This window comes from Nipponia nippon, unplaced genomic scaffold, assembly GCF_047370975.1.
Source record: "Nipponia nippon isolate SJK-2023a ecotype South Korea unplaced genomic scaffold, ASM4737097v1 scaffold_4, whole genome shotgun sequence".
Classification (NCBI taxonomy): Eukaryota; Metazoa; Chordata; class Aves; order Pelecaniformes; family Threskiornithidae; genus Nipponia; species Nipponia nippon.
This window is the reverse complement of record NW_028262358.1, coordinates 93,905,239-93,921,843: the sequence shown is the minus strand read 5'-3', so window position 1 is coordinate 93,921,843 and position 16,605 is coordinate 93,905,239. Positions and strand designations below refer to the sequence as shown.

Below are 16,605 nucleotides of genomic sequence, written 5' to 3'. Positions count from 1 at the left end.
ATTGCTGCCTGCACAGTTACTCTGCTTCAACAAGGGCTGGAAGCAGACCGTGCTCTTTTTCTCCTTGTCGGCAGTATTTTTCCCTCTCCAGCCAAGTACCGGAGCAGAACTGCAGTATGTAGGTATCAGTAAGTGCCAGGATTGTATTATGCTGATGGTGTGTTGTGATACTTCTCTGATAACATTTGATTCCTTCACAACAGAGATAGAAGTTATTGTGGGCAGGATTTGGTACATCCTATATACTTGTTTACTCCAGGGCCTGTATGTTAAGGAAGCTGTGCAAAATTGTGTATAGCATTGTCCTTTTTAAGGACCAGATAGGCATTATCCCCAGCTTGTGTTCTAAAAAGTTTGTTTTCTGTTTGTTTTCAGTAACTAAGGTGCTGACAAGTTTTGACTTCTTCATCCTCATAAACATGAGTGAAGTTCAGGCTATGGTAGAATTCTCCGTGGAGCTCCACAAATTCTTCAATGTGGATTTGTTTCAAAGAGGGTAGGTAGTGTGTTCTTTCAAACTTTACTGTGGTGGATGGCTGATGTTGGAAAGACCTTAATGGGTGCTGTCATGTACCATTGCTTCATATATTATTGACTATTTTTATAGTGATTTGAAAAACTGTTATTCCTTATTGGAAAGACATATACTTTCTAGGACTTAAAATTAAATACTCAAATAATTTGGCCTAAAACTTAAGTTGTAATGAAATATTTTTTGTCTAATTGTAGAAGAGGGAAGCTCTGTAGATTTGGAGGATAGATTATATTCTTATCTTACCCTTTCATATCTTAATTTCTGTAATCCCTTTTGTTTGAAATATGATAGGTGTTTCTCTTGAATCTTTTAAAACTGTTGCTGCCCCTATTAACTTACTCATTTATCAATTTGGCAGTGGAGAACTTCACCAGCTTCTCTCCTTCTCACACTGTGCTGTGCTTCCACAGTTGCAGAAGACTCCATATTGCCTTATTAGACTCTCCTGACCTCCTCTTACTCCACCTGGTCTCTGTAGAAGGCTTTTTCACATTCCTGTCATTTGATATTACCTGATTGTCCACAGATTACTTTCTAAGGTCCTCCTTTCCCATGGCTACGTAGGAAATAATCCTTTGTAGCTTATTTTCCAGTTACTAAAGGTTATTGGTCATTTAGTGTTGTGGTCCCTTGTCCTTCTGTCAATCTTCTAACAGACTACAGTAAAAATACATGTCAGTGTTATAGTTCTTATGATGTTTGTTTTAGATAAATCCGGTTGAGGCTGTGCCAGTGTTTACAGATAGGGAACAATATATATCAGTGTTGATTTATGATAGCTCCTTTTTCCAAAGCATTGTAGAATAACTTTCCTTAAAAACATTTTAGTAATAAGAAGATACATTCTCGTTCTTAACCTTGTCATAATTCAAGGCAGGTGGGGAGACTATTGGTTTTGGTAGAGTTGGGTGAGGTTTTTTTTTGTTTGGTTGTTTTTTGTTTTTTTTGTCAGGGTGTGTAAATTAAGGTAAATTAATGGGAAAATTTCATTGCTTTGGGATGCACATAGTTCCTCCTCTGATGTGGATATTTTGGGGAAGAGTGATATAAAAAAAAAGGTAGGATTGGGAAGGAGCTCAGGAGAAAGAGGCATAAAATACTGTTATAAAACATATCTTGGCTAGCTATCATCTATCTTTGCCATGTTACTGTTAGTTTTCATCTATATTTTATTAAAGCTAGCTTTTCTCTAAATTTGACCTGAAGCTGGTACTGACAGAAGTGATTACCCATTATGCTTGCTACCATTTGCAGTCAAAGTATATGCAACAAACTGTTTATGTCCCCTTTTTAGGGAAAATTGTAATTTCACTCTTCATTGGAAGAGGATTAAGGAAGGCTTAAGAGGTCTGGGAAAACACTGAGAATATTTTCATTACTTCAAAAAAAAAAAAGCACAGTCTCTTGAACTGTAGTCTTTTTTAATCTCTGAAATTGGTGGGGAACGAGTGGGTAGAATATGGCAACATGTTACCTCTAGCAGAGAAGAGCCTAAAGAGGAGAAAGTCTCTTGGTTGTCTTAACCTTACAATTCAAATGATTCCTCAGAAAGAGAGTTGAGAAGCAAAGCACAGCAGTATAATTACTAGTGCTTTACTTGGCATGTTTCTTTTTAGCTTACTCTTTAAAAAGCTGTAAATTCACAGGGCAAGTTCAGAGAGGTGGAGTGCTGACATAATGAGAAAAGTGACATGAGAGGGTAGTACCTCTCTGGTTTCAAGCTGAACCTTTAACTCTGGGCACGTTCCCTTAGAAAGCAATGTCGGGAAGGAGAGGGAGCTTCCGGAATAATTTGAAAGACTGAGTAATGTGACTACAGCAATAGTTCCTGTCAATTTGGGTAACTTCTAGTATTTTTCTAGGGAACTATCTTTGTATTTATTGGAGACAGGATGTAATATTTACATTGCTGGAGGAGCTCTTGGATGATGGATTGAATCGGCAGAAAAGGAAATCTTTAGTTGCGTTGTTAGCCTCCTATTTTTGAACTACCGCTGTGTTTAGCATGGTTTCTCTCACCAAAAGTCCGGTATGGAATTGATTGTATTCTGGGTTTGTTTGGGGTTGTGTGCATTCAAGCCTACCCAGCTTAGCATGCCTGTCTCACGGTGTTAGAAGCATAATGACCTTCTGAATTGTGTAAAATAAAATGTCAGCTATTGTAAGTAATCACATCAAGCTGATCAAGCTCCTTCTTAAAAATCAGTAGATTTTTATCCAGGCTGTTTTCATTGGAGAGGGAGTCCAGAGTCTCACTCTTTTGATTATTGGAGACATCATAATTTCCAGCCTAAATTTCCTTCTGATCAGTTTTCAGTTATTTTTCTTGACAGCTTTGTCCTATGCTTTGAATGACTCTATCAGTCCGAGTGTTCGCCCTGGTGTACTTTTAGATGTCAGTCTTTTATTTCTTTTATTAAATAGAACCTGAATCAGTTTGGTCATTTGAATTTGTGGCACATTGCCTGCCTCCCTCCCCCCCGGCCCCCGAGCCCACATATCCCAGTATCCAATCAAAGCCATTATTATCTCTTCCTGGTTTTATAACTGTTTGAAGAAATCTGCCAGCTATCGCATCCAACTGTAGCATGTTTTCTTGGATCTGTATCTGTAGTGACACTATTGCCAGAAGCACTTATGACTGTGTTTACACTAACAATTAATTCAGTACTTTAAGAATGAATTACTAGAAGCAGTGTTGACGTCCCTATATCTATGTGGTTCCAGGGTTACTTCAGGCTAGATTTAATCTTGTCCTCTGTACCAGATGTTTAGCATCATGACTCTATTTTGAAGTTGTTCATACCAGTAGTTGGTTCAGACCTTTTTGCCCCCCCCAGGGGTTGAAGTGCATTTTGTGACATGTAGATCAGAGCCTGTGGTTTAGCTTTCTCCAGGAGACATCTAGGTTGTATATGTGGAAAGCTCTCAGTGAACTGAAACAGCATGCAGCAAACTGGGGTCATTGGGGAAAGTGCCTCAAAACCACTCTGCTGATCTAAACCAATCAGTAGTGCAGACTCAGCCAAAACTTCTTATAGTATTTCACTCAAGATCAAATTTACCATGTTATTCTCCTAACTGTTCCTTTAAAGCAGACTCTTAATTTTCTTTACTTTTAGGTAACTCTTATTATTCTAAGCAGAGGAGAAATACACAGAGCAGGCGCTTCATTCTAATACATGAGACTTGTCTGTATGTGTGGCTCCCTGCTTCTCATCTAGTTCAAGAAAGCTTGTTCCTATGTCTGAGCTGATTCTGGTGGTTAGCTTCTGAAAGTTGCACTGTAGCTGTAAGTCGCAGAAGTATGTAGTATAGTTAAATAATAGTTAAGTAGTATCCTTATCTGATACAGCTATTTCATTATATTTTCTTATAACTCTGTGCCACTTGCCTAAAACCCAATTTGCTCCAGGTAGCTCTGTTGGTTTATTTTAATCTGTTGTTACATTCAAATAAGGCTTCACGTAATTTTCCTTTTTGAACTAGTGGGATGTGATGATGGGAGTTTTTGCCCAAACCGTGATTGATATGTTAGTATTGTGTGACAAAATGAATAAAAGAAATGTAATTGTTTGGGACCTGGGAGAATGATGGTCTGAGATAGCGAGGCTTCAGGCTATTTTGTCACCTTAGGTCATAAAGCTCCAGTTAGATTTGGGCTCTGTAGTGCTGACCTTTAATAAATACAAAGGGAAACATAACATAGCTTGAGTGAGATGTGGAATGCAGAAGCGGAGAATGAGTTGAGTGGAAAACTGTTTGGATGATTGGGCTCAAAGAGTTGTTGTCAGTGGTGCAAAGTCCAGCTTGCAGCTGATGACTAATGGCATCCTTCATGGATTGATACTGGGTCAGTAGTTTAGTATTTTGATTAATAACCTAGACAGAGTGCCTTCTCAGCAGGTTTTTGAATGATAACGGATTGCAGGGAATGGCTACATACCCTGGAGAACAGAGCTGCTCTTCGGAGGGATCTAGCCAAACTGGAGAAATGGGCTGATAGGAATCTCATCAAGTTAAGGGCAAATGCTAAGTCCTCCAGGTGGGGTTGAATAACCCCGTATGTCGGTGCAGGCTGGGGGCCAGCTGGCTAGAAAGCACCCTCGCAAAAAAAGTACCTGGGGGTCCTGGTGGACAATGGGTTAAACATGAGCCAGCAGGGTGTTGTGTCAGAAGAAGGCCAATTGTATACCCAGCCATCATAGCGACAGTGTAGCAGCGGGCATAGTTTGGAAAAGCAAGGTCTCCAGCCTTCCTGTGTTATGCTGCCTGACTCCTACCAGCAGCTTAGCAGTGCTGTCAGGCTGTATTTCCCACTGACTCGGTTTTCAAACCAGGATACTCATCTTTCCATATTGATTTTCCTCTTTGAAAAATCTGCAAAATAGATGCTCAATACATTTATATTTTTTTGCAAAAAAATTGTCTCATACACTTGAGAACTATTAGAGATACAGGGCTGCGGTGAGAGTTACTGACCAGAGTCTGGGATTTCTGGACGTGTATGATCAGTTTGATATTACTTTCTGTGCTGGAGATGGGGAAAAGTAATTTTTTTTTTCTGTTTGGCCAATATCTTTGGACAAAAGCTGTTTCCTGAAATAATTTTTTGCCACACTGACAAATACTGTGTCTGTGTCACTGTGCTTCCCTATTTATAATTCCACTCACATGTTGTCTCTTATTTCTGTAAGTCCTTTAGCATAAGGACTCTTCTGTTTCCATAACAGACAGCTAGTTAATTTATTAGATTTATTACTGAAAGGCCTATTCTGCCTACTTATAATAATCATTACTAAGAATAACCTTTTAATACTTTGTCAACAAGCTTGCTCCAGGTAACTGAAATGAAAATCTGTTTCGGACGTAGAACAGATGACAATGTTCTCTTGAAATATTTTCATACGCACTTAGAACATCACATTCTTCTTTTTTTCAAGTGGTGATGTTATCGGCTCTAGATGGACAGCTAGAATATATGATGTCCTGGTAATGTGATTTTGACCTGTCTTTTCCTGATGTTTAAAAGTTTGTGCAGGTAGGAGGTTGTGGGACACCAGTGGCAATTTTAGCACTGTTTGTAACAGAAGTTTGGGATGTTTACTTATGACACTTTCTTCTCTACCTCCTGCCACTGCCTCCTGATGATTATGAATGTTATTTACAATGCTGGTCTTCAAAGACACTGTTACTGTAAGAGCAAGTTGTCTCTTACTCGTTTTTCTACTGTGGACTGTGGATGCTTACCCTCCACATTTGCATGCGTGTTTTGTATGTGTTGGCATCCTGAACTGGGATCTAAATGTATTGAGCATTTCTGCATTCAAACAACTGGTTATTGAAAGTGCCACAGTACTTTGTAGTGCTCAGTTTAAATTGCAGCGTACCACCACCAGATGATGAATCCTGATGTCTAACTCGGAATAGTTACACCTTTCTTGTGGGTAGCGAGAGGAGTTTCCTGGTAACCCTCAATTGTGAGAAGACGAGGTTTTCATTTCTCTGGAGCTGTGTATTGCTTTCTCACCTGTGAACTGGCAAATCTAATGGGCTAAAGAAATTTAGCTGATGGTTTCTAGTTTAGCATAGAGCACACATTGCTGCAAGGTCTGCTTTGAAAACAGCTTTAGTCTACGTTTTTCCCTATCTCTGTGTGTTCTTATAATCGCAATGTTAAATTTTTACTTTGTCACTAATAATTTGTTATTTTGTCAGTAATATGCATGCACACACAAATGGCCAAAGCTGGATTTAGACAATTTTCAATAGTAATGTCTGTATGTCTGTGCCTTGTCTTTTTCTTCATAGCAGTTTTCTTTGTGAAGTAGACTATCTGCTGTTTCATTGTGGGTTTCAGAAACAGAACTTGGTAATGATTATTTCAGCTAAGTGTAAATTTGTTTTTAACCCAAGTAGACACTGAATGGTGCAAGTAAAATGAAGTATTAAGAGTAGCTCTTTATTACAGCTGCAGGTTTACGTTTGTGCTCAGTGTATCTAGTTATCTGTTATTTGACTACGGTGGGTTAAAAGATTCTTGCAAAAGCACATCAAGAGTTTACATTAGTAATCTAAGTCTACTACGCTTTTTAAAGTGTCTTTGCCTTATAAATACTGGTTAACAGATGCAAGAAGATTACGAAATACCTTCCACAGAAGAGACTTCAGCAGATTCTCACATAAAACACATTTTTGGAGGCGTATCATATCTGACATTAGGTTATGGGTAGGATTTCAGTAGTACTAAGTTGCTCGTGAACCTAAGTTCCATTGAAAGTCAAAGGAATTTAAGCTTCAGAGACTACTGGAAATTTAGCTGTAAGGTATTCTTCTGTTCCATAGATTTATGTTTTTTCTGTGTGTGGATACTTACTGATGTGTCTGAGCAGCATTGACATTTTATGCTTCCGGGTGTGTGGTTGTGTAATGTAGCGTAAAAGAAAATACACTGAATCTGTATTAAAATACACTGGGTATGTATTTTAATGAATCATACTATGATTACACAGTAATTTCATGAGAAATAATGCAATATATAAAAGTTGTATTTTTTTCTGGATCCAGTGAGTTGTCTACATTAGCTTTATAATTTACTAACAGGAAATTAAAATTTGAAGAGTACACTTTTAGTAGGACCATTTTTCTTTCTTCTGGCTACGTTGGGAATGAAGAGGTTTTGTCCTTAAATAAAGAAGTAGGCTCTGCTAATGTTTTGTGTTATTAGCATATGATCAAATAAGAAACTCTTAATGGGCAAGGAACATTTAGGCTCACCTGTTTGGTTTTCTTTTTAATTCCTACAGCCCAGTCATACTTTTACTTTCAAACCACGTTTCTGTATGACATAGCTTTCTGGAAATAAGTATTGTGAATTGCCTTCTGACATGTGGCTTATCTTCTGAAGTATTGTAGTGTGATCTTTACTTAATGTAATACAGTCTTTACAAAGGGAGAAGAAAGCTGTCAAATTTGTTTAACAGTTGCAAGGTGAGCTCTGTTCTTCAGCTTATGGTTTTGTAATAACACAAATAGCAGTAATACAGGTTTAAGATTTGGAGAGCTGGGCTGTAAACTCAAGAGAATAGTCTGTCTAGGAAAAATATTGGAAATACTTTCTTTTTGGCTTTATTTTTATCTTTTAAAAGTGGATTAGTTTCTGATTCTAGTTCAACAGTGGATGCACACACACAGGTCCTGCTTGCTCTGAGGGAAGAACAGGTAAGACTGGGAACAAGCAGTGGGGAAATCATATTTTAAGTTGGTATGGCTTCAGAAGTTAAAAGTTAATACCATCAAATATCCCATTAGCCCTTCTGATGCAGGATGTCTGAGAGACCAATGACATGGTCTGGTCCCAAAGAGCAATAACAATTTGAAATACCATATGATGGTACTTCAGAATCTTGTCTTTCAAAATAAAAAGCTTTGTATTTGTTGAGAATAGGAGTTGGAACAGTAAGTGGAAAATTGAGTACTGCTTCCTTTGAGTTAGCTGAGAAATTAAGGCTTTTGATGTATACTCTGCCTTAGCTATGTGAGTGGAACTGAAGATGTGAGGAGGTTGTACTGCTTATCTTGAGATATGTGAGTACAATGCCTGTGTTAGGAGACTTCTAGCCACACAGGGAAGCTTATCTAGGGGTCACCTAGAGCCATTGTAAATTTGGCTACTACTCTGAAGCCTAGAGAATCCTCCCCCTGCCTCATGTTAGTTCCCAGAAGACTAGCCTCCAACTTAAGAAACTAAATCAGATGCCTGAAGCAACCTGGTTTTGGTATGTATTCTGACATGTAAAGATGACGGTACAGGTGCTTATTTCTTCAATCGTTATTCATAGAGACATAGCTAACAGTTGGTAACTGTAGTTGTCCTAGGGGTATGTTTTATGAACACTTAGGTGTGGTGTTTTTTTTTTTTCCTGTATTCCCCCCCCCCCCATATTGGTTCAAAAAATATACCTTAAATTTTCTGACATGTTGATGGGTGCTCATTGCATATTCCAGACTTCTCAGATATTGGGTACAAATGTAATTCTATGTAATTCCTTCTTTCTTTATGCAGTCAAAGAAAGATGTGTCTTTTGTCTGTAAGACCAGGTACCATTTCACGTTGCAAAGTAAAGATTGTATAGCAGCATCCCTTACCGTGAAGACTGTCAGCAGAAACATGATCAGTGAGTTTAGTTTAGTGAGGGAGTACATGACAATGTAAGACAGTATTGAGTATAAAAGGATTTTCTCTGGAGAAGGCCCATTTTTTTTTTAAATCTGTAGAACAATCTAGCTTCTCTGTGTAATATGGAGGTAGAATGGGAGTAGGTGTTAGTTGAAGACATCAGAATAATGATTTCTTGAGTATGTACCTTCTGTTTCTAAATCTAAGTTTTACTGAGTTCAGTACCTTGGAATAGCATGTGACAGTAGTAGCAGTTTTAACTTTGCATTAAATACATGTTTAGTCATTAAAATTGCTAATTTTGAGACTTTTTCACGGGTTAGCACTCTTTTGTGCAGAAGTGTGTAGCTTCTCCATAGTCTTACAGTTCAGACCTGTCCCTGTGTGACGGTAGTAAAAACCAGAGAAAAATCTGTCATTCCTAAGTGTTCTGCCCTATTTATATGTGCTTGGTTAATACACATAATGGTTACAGCAGAAAGGTGATTATGTTAGTTCTTTAAATTAGTTTGCCATCTGTAGGTATCTGAAGGAAGAGAAAGATGCTCATTCTGTATTCCAAAGTCTTGACTGCCTTGTGATACGACAGAAGTTCCTGGCATGGTGTCTTTTTGTGTCTCCTCTGCTACACATACATCTAATCATGTGTCTGTAATCACAAACATCAGTTTACTGGATCATCACATACTTCAGAGAGCATATAGCTTTATCTGAATATGGACCAGGCTCAGTCCCACCACCAAACTCAGACTTGCTGGCTGCGCTTCAATCAGGTGCTCTCTCCAAAATATCTTCCTCTTTCACTCCTTAAACCTCCTGCCAATTACTGTGCTCCTTATAAAGTAACTTCTCAGGTTTTTGGATTTTTTTTGCCTTACTTCATCCCCCTCCACTTGTTCTCCCTTTCCCAGATTGACTTGTGTTGGCAGTTGGGAGAGAAGCTCAAGACACTTCCAAAGCCTTTTAGAGGCACTCCAGACTGGAGCATCATGTTCATTCTTATCTGTAACTAACTTTGTTTGTTTCTCCACAAAGTTTTAAAATTACTTTAAAGATTTTTCTTGTTTCTCCAAAATGATGGTGAATACCATACACTAAATGATCAAGACCTCTGCTGCTACTCATTGTGTATTTTCATGTGGTTTTAATGCCAGAAGTAACTTTCAGGCTATTGGAAGCAATCAGACGGAGGGGGGAAAGAAAGGTGTATTTTTCACCTGTGCCAGTTTCTTTGATATAGATGGTTGTGTAACTAACTGCCTGAGCACTGGTTTTGGTGGAGGGGAGAAGGTGAGAAAGTGCACCCAGCATGGCCCGCTGGTAGCACCATGAACTTGGACCTGCTGTGAAACAGTGATCTCGTCTATGGATTTGTAGTTGGCTTCAGCCAGTACGACTGCATGTGTCTGCCAAGAGGTATGATATGCATGACCATCGCCTATTTTTTTTGCTTTTGCAGTCATGCGGTTCTGTGGCCAATCAGATGGGCTTGCTTTCGGCAGCACTGTAGTTGGAGAGTGGGTTAAGCTGGCAGGAACACTGGGCTAAGGGTGTAGATGTTTCGCATCGGGAGATCTGTTGGATAGCAGCTGCCTGAACAGGGTGGTCCTGCTTCTGGTGCTTCCTGTGTGCCTGCAGTAATGTTGTTCTACCTTACGGTTGGTCGGCTCAAAATGGTAAGCCAGCAGAAAAATGAAAAAAACACAGAATATGATTCTGGTTTTGCCATTTTATCTCCCTGCCCCACATCAGGGTCAGATATTCTGTCAGTGCTGGTGCAGAAGGCGTATAAAATACACAGAAGGAATGGGATCCCTGCTTCTGTCACCAGCTAGCTTTTGGGCTGGTTTAACTGTAGTGCTGGACCACTTCCTGAGAGGAACCTCTGTAAAAGTTCCAACCTCCATGTTGGGAAGACATCTCTTGAGCAGGAAAGGCCATTATGTCAGTACGATCTGCTGATTGAGAGCAGCCCAGAGATGAGTATGTTTTGAAACAAAACCTCTGTTTGAACTTCTGCATTCATCTCAGTTGGCATCCCTGCCCGTAGGATACAGAGTTATGACAGACGTCAGGTATGTCAATTCTAATTTCCCTAAGCTCTCATGTAGAGATACAGAGCTTGTCTGGCAATGCCAGTTTGCAGAGTTTCTGCCTTCCTTGCTGCTGGCTGCTTTGTGCTACCACAGTGCACTGCCTTATCGGTTGTGCTGGCTGAGCTGCTGTAGCGGTCTGCTGTAAGTTGAGCTGCTGCATTGGTCCAGTTTGCAGCATTGCTCTGCAAGTAGTGCGTTGGTGTAACTGAGGGGGGCAATATATTGCAGCAGAGGGGCAAGAGTGGGTGTCTGGGAGGACAGGGCAGAGGAAAAGGGGGAAACAGAACTCCTTAAGCTTGATTTCTTGCAAAAATCCTTATATTGTAAAAGTATGGTCTCATTTTCAAGACATTATTCTTGGTATTTCTGTATTAGGAGGAGGGGCAGGATTTCCCAGATGCCAGCTTGCATGAGCAACACAGAGAACAGAGGGACCCACCCCTGATACTTGCTGGGGAAAGGGCCCTAATCGCCCCCAGAACGCCAAGTCCCTTTCCGTAGGTCAGCTCTGAAAGGAGGAAGGAGGAGATGAAAGAAAGGCGAGTTTGCAGACATCCAGAGCAGCAGACACCCCCATCTTCCAACTCCCCAAGGAGAACTTGGATTCTTCTTCAGTGGGTTTTGCAGATCCCGCTTACAGGGAGCAGTGGCGAAAGGTCAGCCTTGTAAGGGGAGCACAAGGATTCAGATGCCCATGCAAAGATTGAGACACCTCAGTGTACATATACAGTAAATCATAGTATCACCTTGATGATCATCTCTGCACTTCAATGCTATTACTGTGGCTAGGCCTTCCTCTATGCACTTTTTCCCTTTTCCCCATCGTATTGTTCTGCCCTTCTCAATTTTCATCTTGTAGTCTTTTTGCATGCCTTCCCTTCAGCAGTCTTTGTTTCCTACCTTTCCTAAATGCATTCCTACATACAATTTATTTCAAATTATTTTGAAATTATACTGTCTGAAGTTTTCTGCAATGCTCATTACAATTTCTCAAAATAAAAGCCTTTGACAAAATATAGACTTCAGAAAAACAATTTTTTTGTTTGTTTGTTTGCTTGTTTAATTTTTTAGACTTGTTGAACAGGTTCAGTGGGCACTGTGTGTCTTTGGAGTATCCAGCTTGTGGAACCTGGCAGGAGAAGAAGGGGTTTGGCTACTTAGTCTGTTTGTGCCCATGTAATTTGTTTAGTTTATTTAAACTGGTATCAGGAGGTTAACTCTTGTGAGTTTGGATTTTTAACTTTGTTCTTCTAAGGGTGTATTTGCTGCCGGGTACTAGCTGGGGTAGGTGTTAGGAGACTGAAGATACTTTTGCTCTAGGAGGTGGTTGTACCATGGCAAAAATAAAAAGTCTATCCCAGAACAGCAAGTTTTTAATTTTTATGAAGGGGTAAGAAGTGATATGTTTGGGAATCTCTTGCTTTCGAATCTTGAATGCTCACCTTACTCTTTGACATTCATGAGCTTTTAGGATCATCTTAATAAGAATGTGAATTTTGAAATTCAGAGAAACAGATCTTGACTTCTGCTAAATTTTTGTAGCTTCTAATATTGTTCTGGTAATATTCTCTGAGATTATTTCTTAAGAATTATGTTTATAATGCATGCATAAATATAGTACAAAATGAGCGGATCTGCTTCTCTCAGTCTTTTTACAGTTGAAAGTCTTGAAGTTGAGAAAAAAAAATAATTTGCAGGAAGTGGCAGTACAATTTCACATTATTTTTGAGCGTGGAGTCCCACCACTAGCTCAACCTGACGTAACCCCATGTTATGTCACTGAAGGGAATAGTCCCACTTTCTCCCCTGGCTGTGCGACCCTGCCTTCCGTAATGGCCCCTGCTGGATGCTTTTTTTCCCTTTCCAGGTGGATGAGCATGTTGATTTGATTTACCATACGGTTGCTGGAACATCAAAACTTGTTTGAGGAGGGGCAAAAACATGTAAAAGGGGTTTTGGAGTGTGAATTGCTCCCACTGGCGGCAGCACTGTCTTAAGCTGACTTAAATGAATCATGAAACTGAGCCTTGCTTGAAGGAAAAAAAGAGATGTTTCTGATTCTGAAAGACTGTTTCTCTTTCTTAGTGTCCTAATAACATGTCAGAGCAGTATGTTATATTTGAAACTATAGTGATCCAATTTAAAAAATTGAACTAGAGGAGCTAATGTGCCTTCCTTGAATGACGTAGCTTTCTACAGGGGAAAAGATGAAGATGTTGGTAAGGGATAAGAGTGATGCCCTTTATTTCATGTATCTTACACAAGACACAACAGTTCACATCGGCTTTTTTGTCGTGATTTTTTGCAACAGTTTTCTTTGTGGTACCTGAATTTCCATCTCTGGTTAAATGTATGATGTATTTACTATTAAAACAGAGATTGCCTGTCATTAAAATAAGCTGCAAAGTGAATTGAAAGGCTTGTATACTTGATTACTGACAGATGAGAGGAACAGAATTGCACAGCTGCAAAACTTAAAAAATTTGAAAGACCAGTAAATGCCAGAAAATGAGTTGTCAGACTTGTCTTCTGGTCTCCCATCTGTTGTGTTTGCTAAACCTTGATTTCAAAATTAACATGTTATGATGTGTCTGAGTAAAAACTGCTGCCTGTTTGCAAGGGATGGAACTTTGAAGAAAAAAAAAAAAGTGACCCTGGTTACCGGAAAACCCAACATGCCATACCTTTGTCCCCAGAAAACCGAAACGTTCAAGCCACTCAGTGGTTAAACACTTGTGATATGTCATTTGCGAGGCTGGTATGCTGAATCAAAAAGTCAGATGAAAAACACTTTCAAGCTAAATAAATGGAGTTAGAACATTGTCTTGTAAGGGAATACAGGAAATCATTAACCCTGAAGATCATAGAATCATAGAGTAGTTGGGGTTGGAAGGGACCTTTAAAGGTCATCTAGTCCAGCCCCCCTGCAATGAGCAGGGACATCTGCAACTAGATCGAGTTGCTCAGAGCCCCATCCAGCCTGACCTTGAATGTTTCCAGGGATGGGGCATCTACCACCTCTCTAGGCAACCTGTTCCAGTGTTTCACCACCCTCATGGTAAAAAAATTCTTCCTTATATCTAGTCTGAATCTACCCTCTTTTAGTTTAAAACCATCACCCCTTGTCCTATCACAACAGGCCCTGTTAAAAAGTTTGTCCCCATCTTTTTTATAAGCCCCCTTTAAGTACTGAAAGGCCGCAACAAGGTCTCCCTGGAGCCTTCTCTTCTCCTGGCTGAACAACCCCAGCTCTCTTGAGCCTTTCCTCATAGGAGAGGTGCTCCATCCCTCTGATCATTTTTGTGGCCCTCCTCTGGACCCGCTCCAACAGGTCCATGTCCTTCCTGTGCTGAGGACCCCAAAGCTGGACACAGTACTCCAGGTGGGGTCTCACCAGAGCAGAGTAGAGGGGCAGAATCACCCCCCTTGACCTGCTGGCCACGCTGCTTTGGATGCAGCCCAGGATACGGTTGGCTTTCTGGGCTGCGAGAGCACATTGCCGGCTCATGTCCAGCTTTTCATCCACCAGTACAAGTACAAGATAAGCTTCACGGAGCTTAAATGCAAGATAACTTAGTATGATTTCTTTCTTGTGCCCTTCAGTATTAACAGGAAATAAAAAGGAACTAAAATTATAAACATAGACTAACATAAGTTAAGATTTATTTGATTAAATAAGAGCTAATCTAATATTGTATTTTTACATGGCTCTTTAAAAAAAAGCAATACTTATTTGAGAGTATTCCCCTTTCAAGTTTTTAAATAAATGTTCGTAACCACTGCAGGAATTCTGCCTGAGTGTGCCTGTGGTAAGAACATGGAGAAAAGGCTTTTGTAATAACAAGGCAAATCCCCAGCTGCCTTTACTTTCCCCTCTCTCCTGTCTTATGTACTTAATCCTGTTTCATAACAAGCTGCTGTGACTTATTTGAGGTATTAGTCTCCCAAATAATTCTCATCAAAGTTTTGGTTTAATAACTGTTTTGTTTATGTATAATCTTTAATTGTCAGAAATAATGTGTGCCATAGACATGTGAGGTACTTTTTAAAAGTAATTAACTTTCAAGGAAACTTGCTTCAAAGAAATGGGAACCTTTTATCTATTTCCTGTAAGTTTGCCCTTTGTTTTATTTATCTTAATAGAACTATGTTAGCCAGCTGTGAAATACCTGGATTTTTCATAGAAGGGATTGATAAAAGATATTAAACAAAGTCTTTTGGGTATGATAATATTTCTGCTGCTCAAGTATCTGAATTAAAATTTGTTAAATGAGATAAATCCCACAATTATAGCAGAGCGTAATTTTATATTGGTCCATATTAGAAGTACTTATTACAAAGTGATTGCAAGATAAGAATCTTTTTGTGTGTTCTATACCTGTATTAAATAATTCCCTGTCTAGATAAGCCCAGTAACTAGTTTGGTGGCCACTTGGTATTCTGTGGGCCACAGGTGGGTTTGATAGGATTAAATTTTTATAGATGACTCTGCATTTCTCCTGGTGGGGACAATTAAGGAGCAAATCTAACCAATTCTCTTCTCTTTTTACATTTGTCACTTTGAGAATTAGCATTTCATTGCTTGTGCTTTATTCTGTGGGTTTTTTTATATTCTCTTATTTCTGTTCCCTTACACCTTATTTTACTGCCTTTCTGATTTTCCTCTTTGCCCCTTATTTGTGTGCCTTTGCCTGGATTGCCTTTTTGCAGAATACCTATGAGGTTACCAATAATTCTGATGAATTTGTGTCAATATTTAAGATAGAATATTTGTGTTCCAAGATCGTTTGAAATGCTTTAAACATCAGAAGCATACTCACACTGCCTTGAAAAATGTGTGTATGCTGGCATTTGTTGGTATAGGCTTGTGACTGGTTGTGTGAAATGCTAAATATCTTTAATGCTTTTAAGATGGATTTTTTTTAAATCCATGAAAGAATTAGCAATGTAGGGACTCTGTAGTAGCAAGAGGCTTAGCTTGTAGGACAGAGAGATGTTGAACAGAAGTAAAAGAACGTTCTCTGTCATTGTTGAATTCTTTCAATATTTTGCTGACTCAACCTCTCACCACAGCCAGAGTTTTTGTTGGTGCAGGTTTGCTTCTGTGGGAGCAGGTGTTATCTGTAGAAGACGCAGCTCTGCCAGGGTCAGTCTGACGCAGCCATTACAACATTGCTGCCTCCAGAGCTGCCTGTTCCTCAGGAGACTCTCTCCTCTGTCCATTTTTGTCACAGTTCCTCATTTCAATGCCACATTCTGTATTTAGAAAGCAGTGCTGCACCCCCAGCTCCGTTTCCCCATGCGCCAAATGAATCATAGAATCATAGAATCGTCAAGGTTGGAAAAGACCCTTAAGATCATCGAGTCTAACCGTTAACCTAGCACTGCCAAGTCCATCTATACCATGTCCTCGAGCACCACATCTATCTGTTCTTTAAATACCTCTAGGGATGGAGACTCAACCACTTCCTTGGGTAGCCTGTTCCAATGCTTGACCACCCTTTTGGTGAAGCATGCTTGCACCTTCGAAAACGGAGGAGGAGAGATGTAGTGGTGGTCTGCAGTAGAGAGTGTGTTTTCAATGGAACCTTGCATTCAGTAGATCCTAAGAACTCTCCTGAGGTTTTGCATATGCAGGGTCACTTTGTTTGGTGAACTGATAAATTTAGAAGCTGCCCTGCAGGTGACCCAACATGCATGTGAATTTTGCAGTGCACAATGGTCAATGCTTGCAGTTGTTACTGTGACTGAGCACATTTAAGCATGCAGTGAGCACACTGGGATTCACGGAAAGG

General features: G+C 39.7%; 1 protein-coding gene across 6 annotated transcripts in view; it reads left to right on the top strand.

The window, feature by feature from the left end:
• The window catches only part of FAM135A (family with sequence similarity 135 member A), a 92,009-nt gene that overhangs the window by 17,788 nt on the left and 57,616 nt on the right, over positions 1 to 16,605 (top strand). For 5 of the 6 annotated variants that reach the window (XM_087775488.1, XM_087775487.1, XM_087775489.1 and 2 more), the window contains one exon: positions 376 to 496. The exons of the other annotated variant lie outside the window; for it this stretch is intronic. In XM_087775488.1, coding sequence (XP_087631614.1) covers positions 376 to 496 — 121 coding nt within the window. The remainder of the gene's footprint in view (positions 1 to 375; positions 497 to 16,605) is intronic. 6 annotated transcript variants of the gene reach the window in all.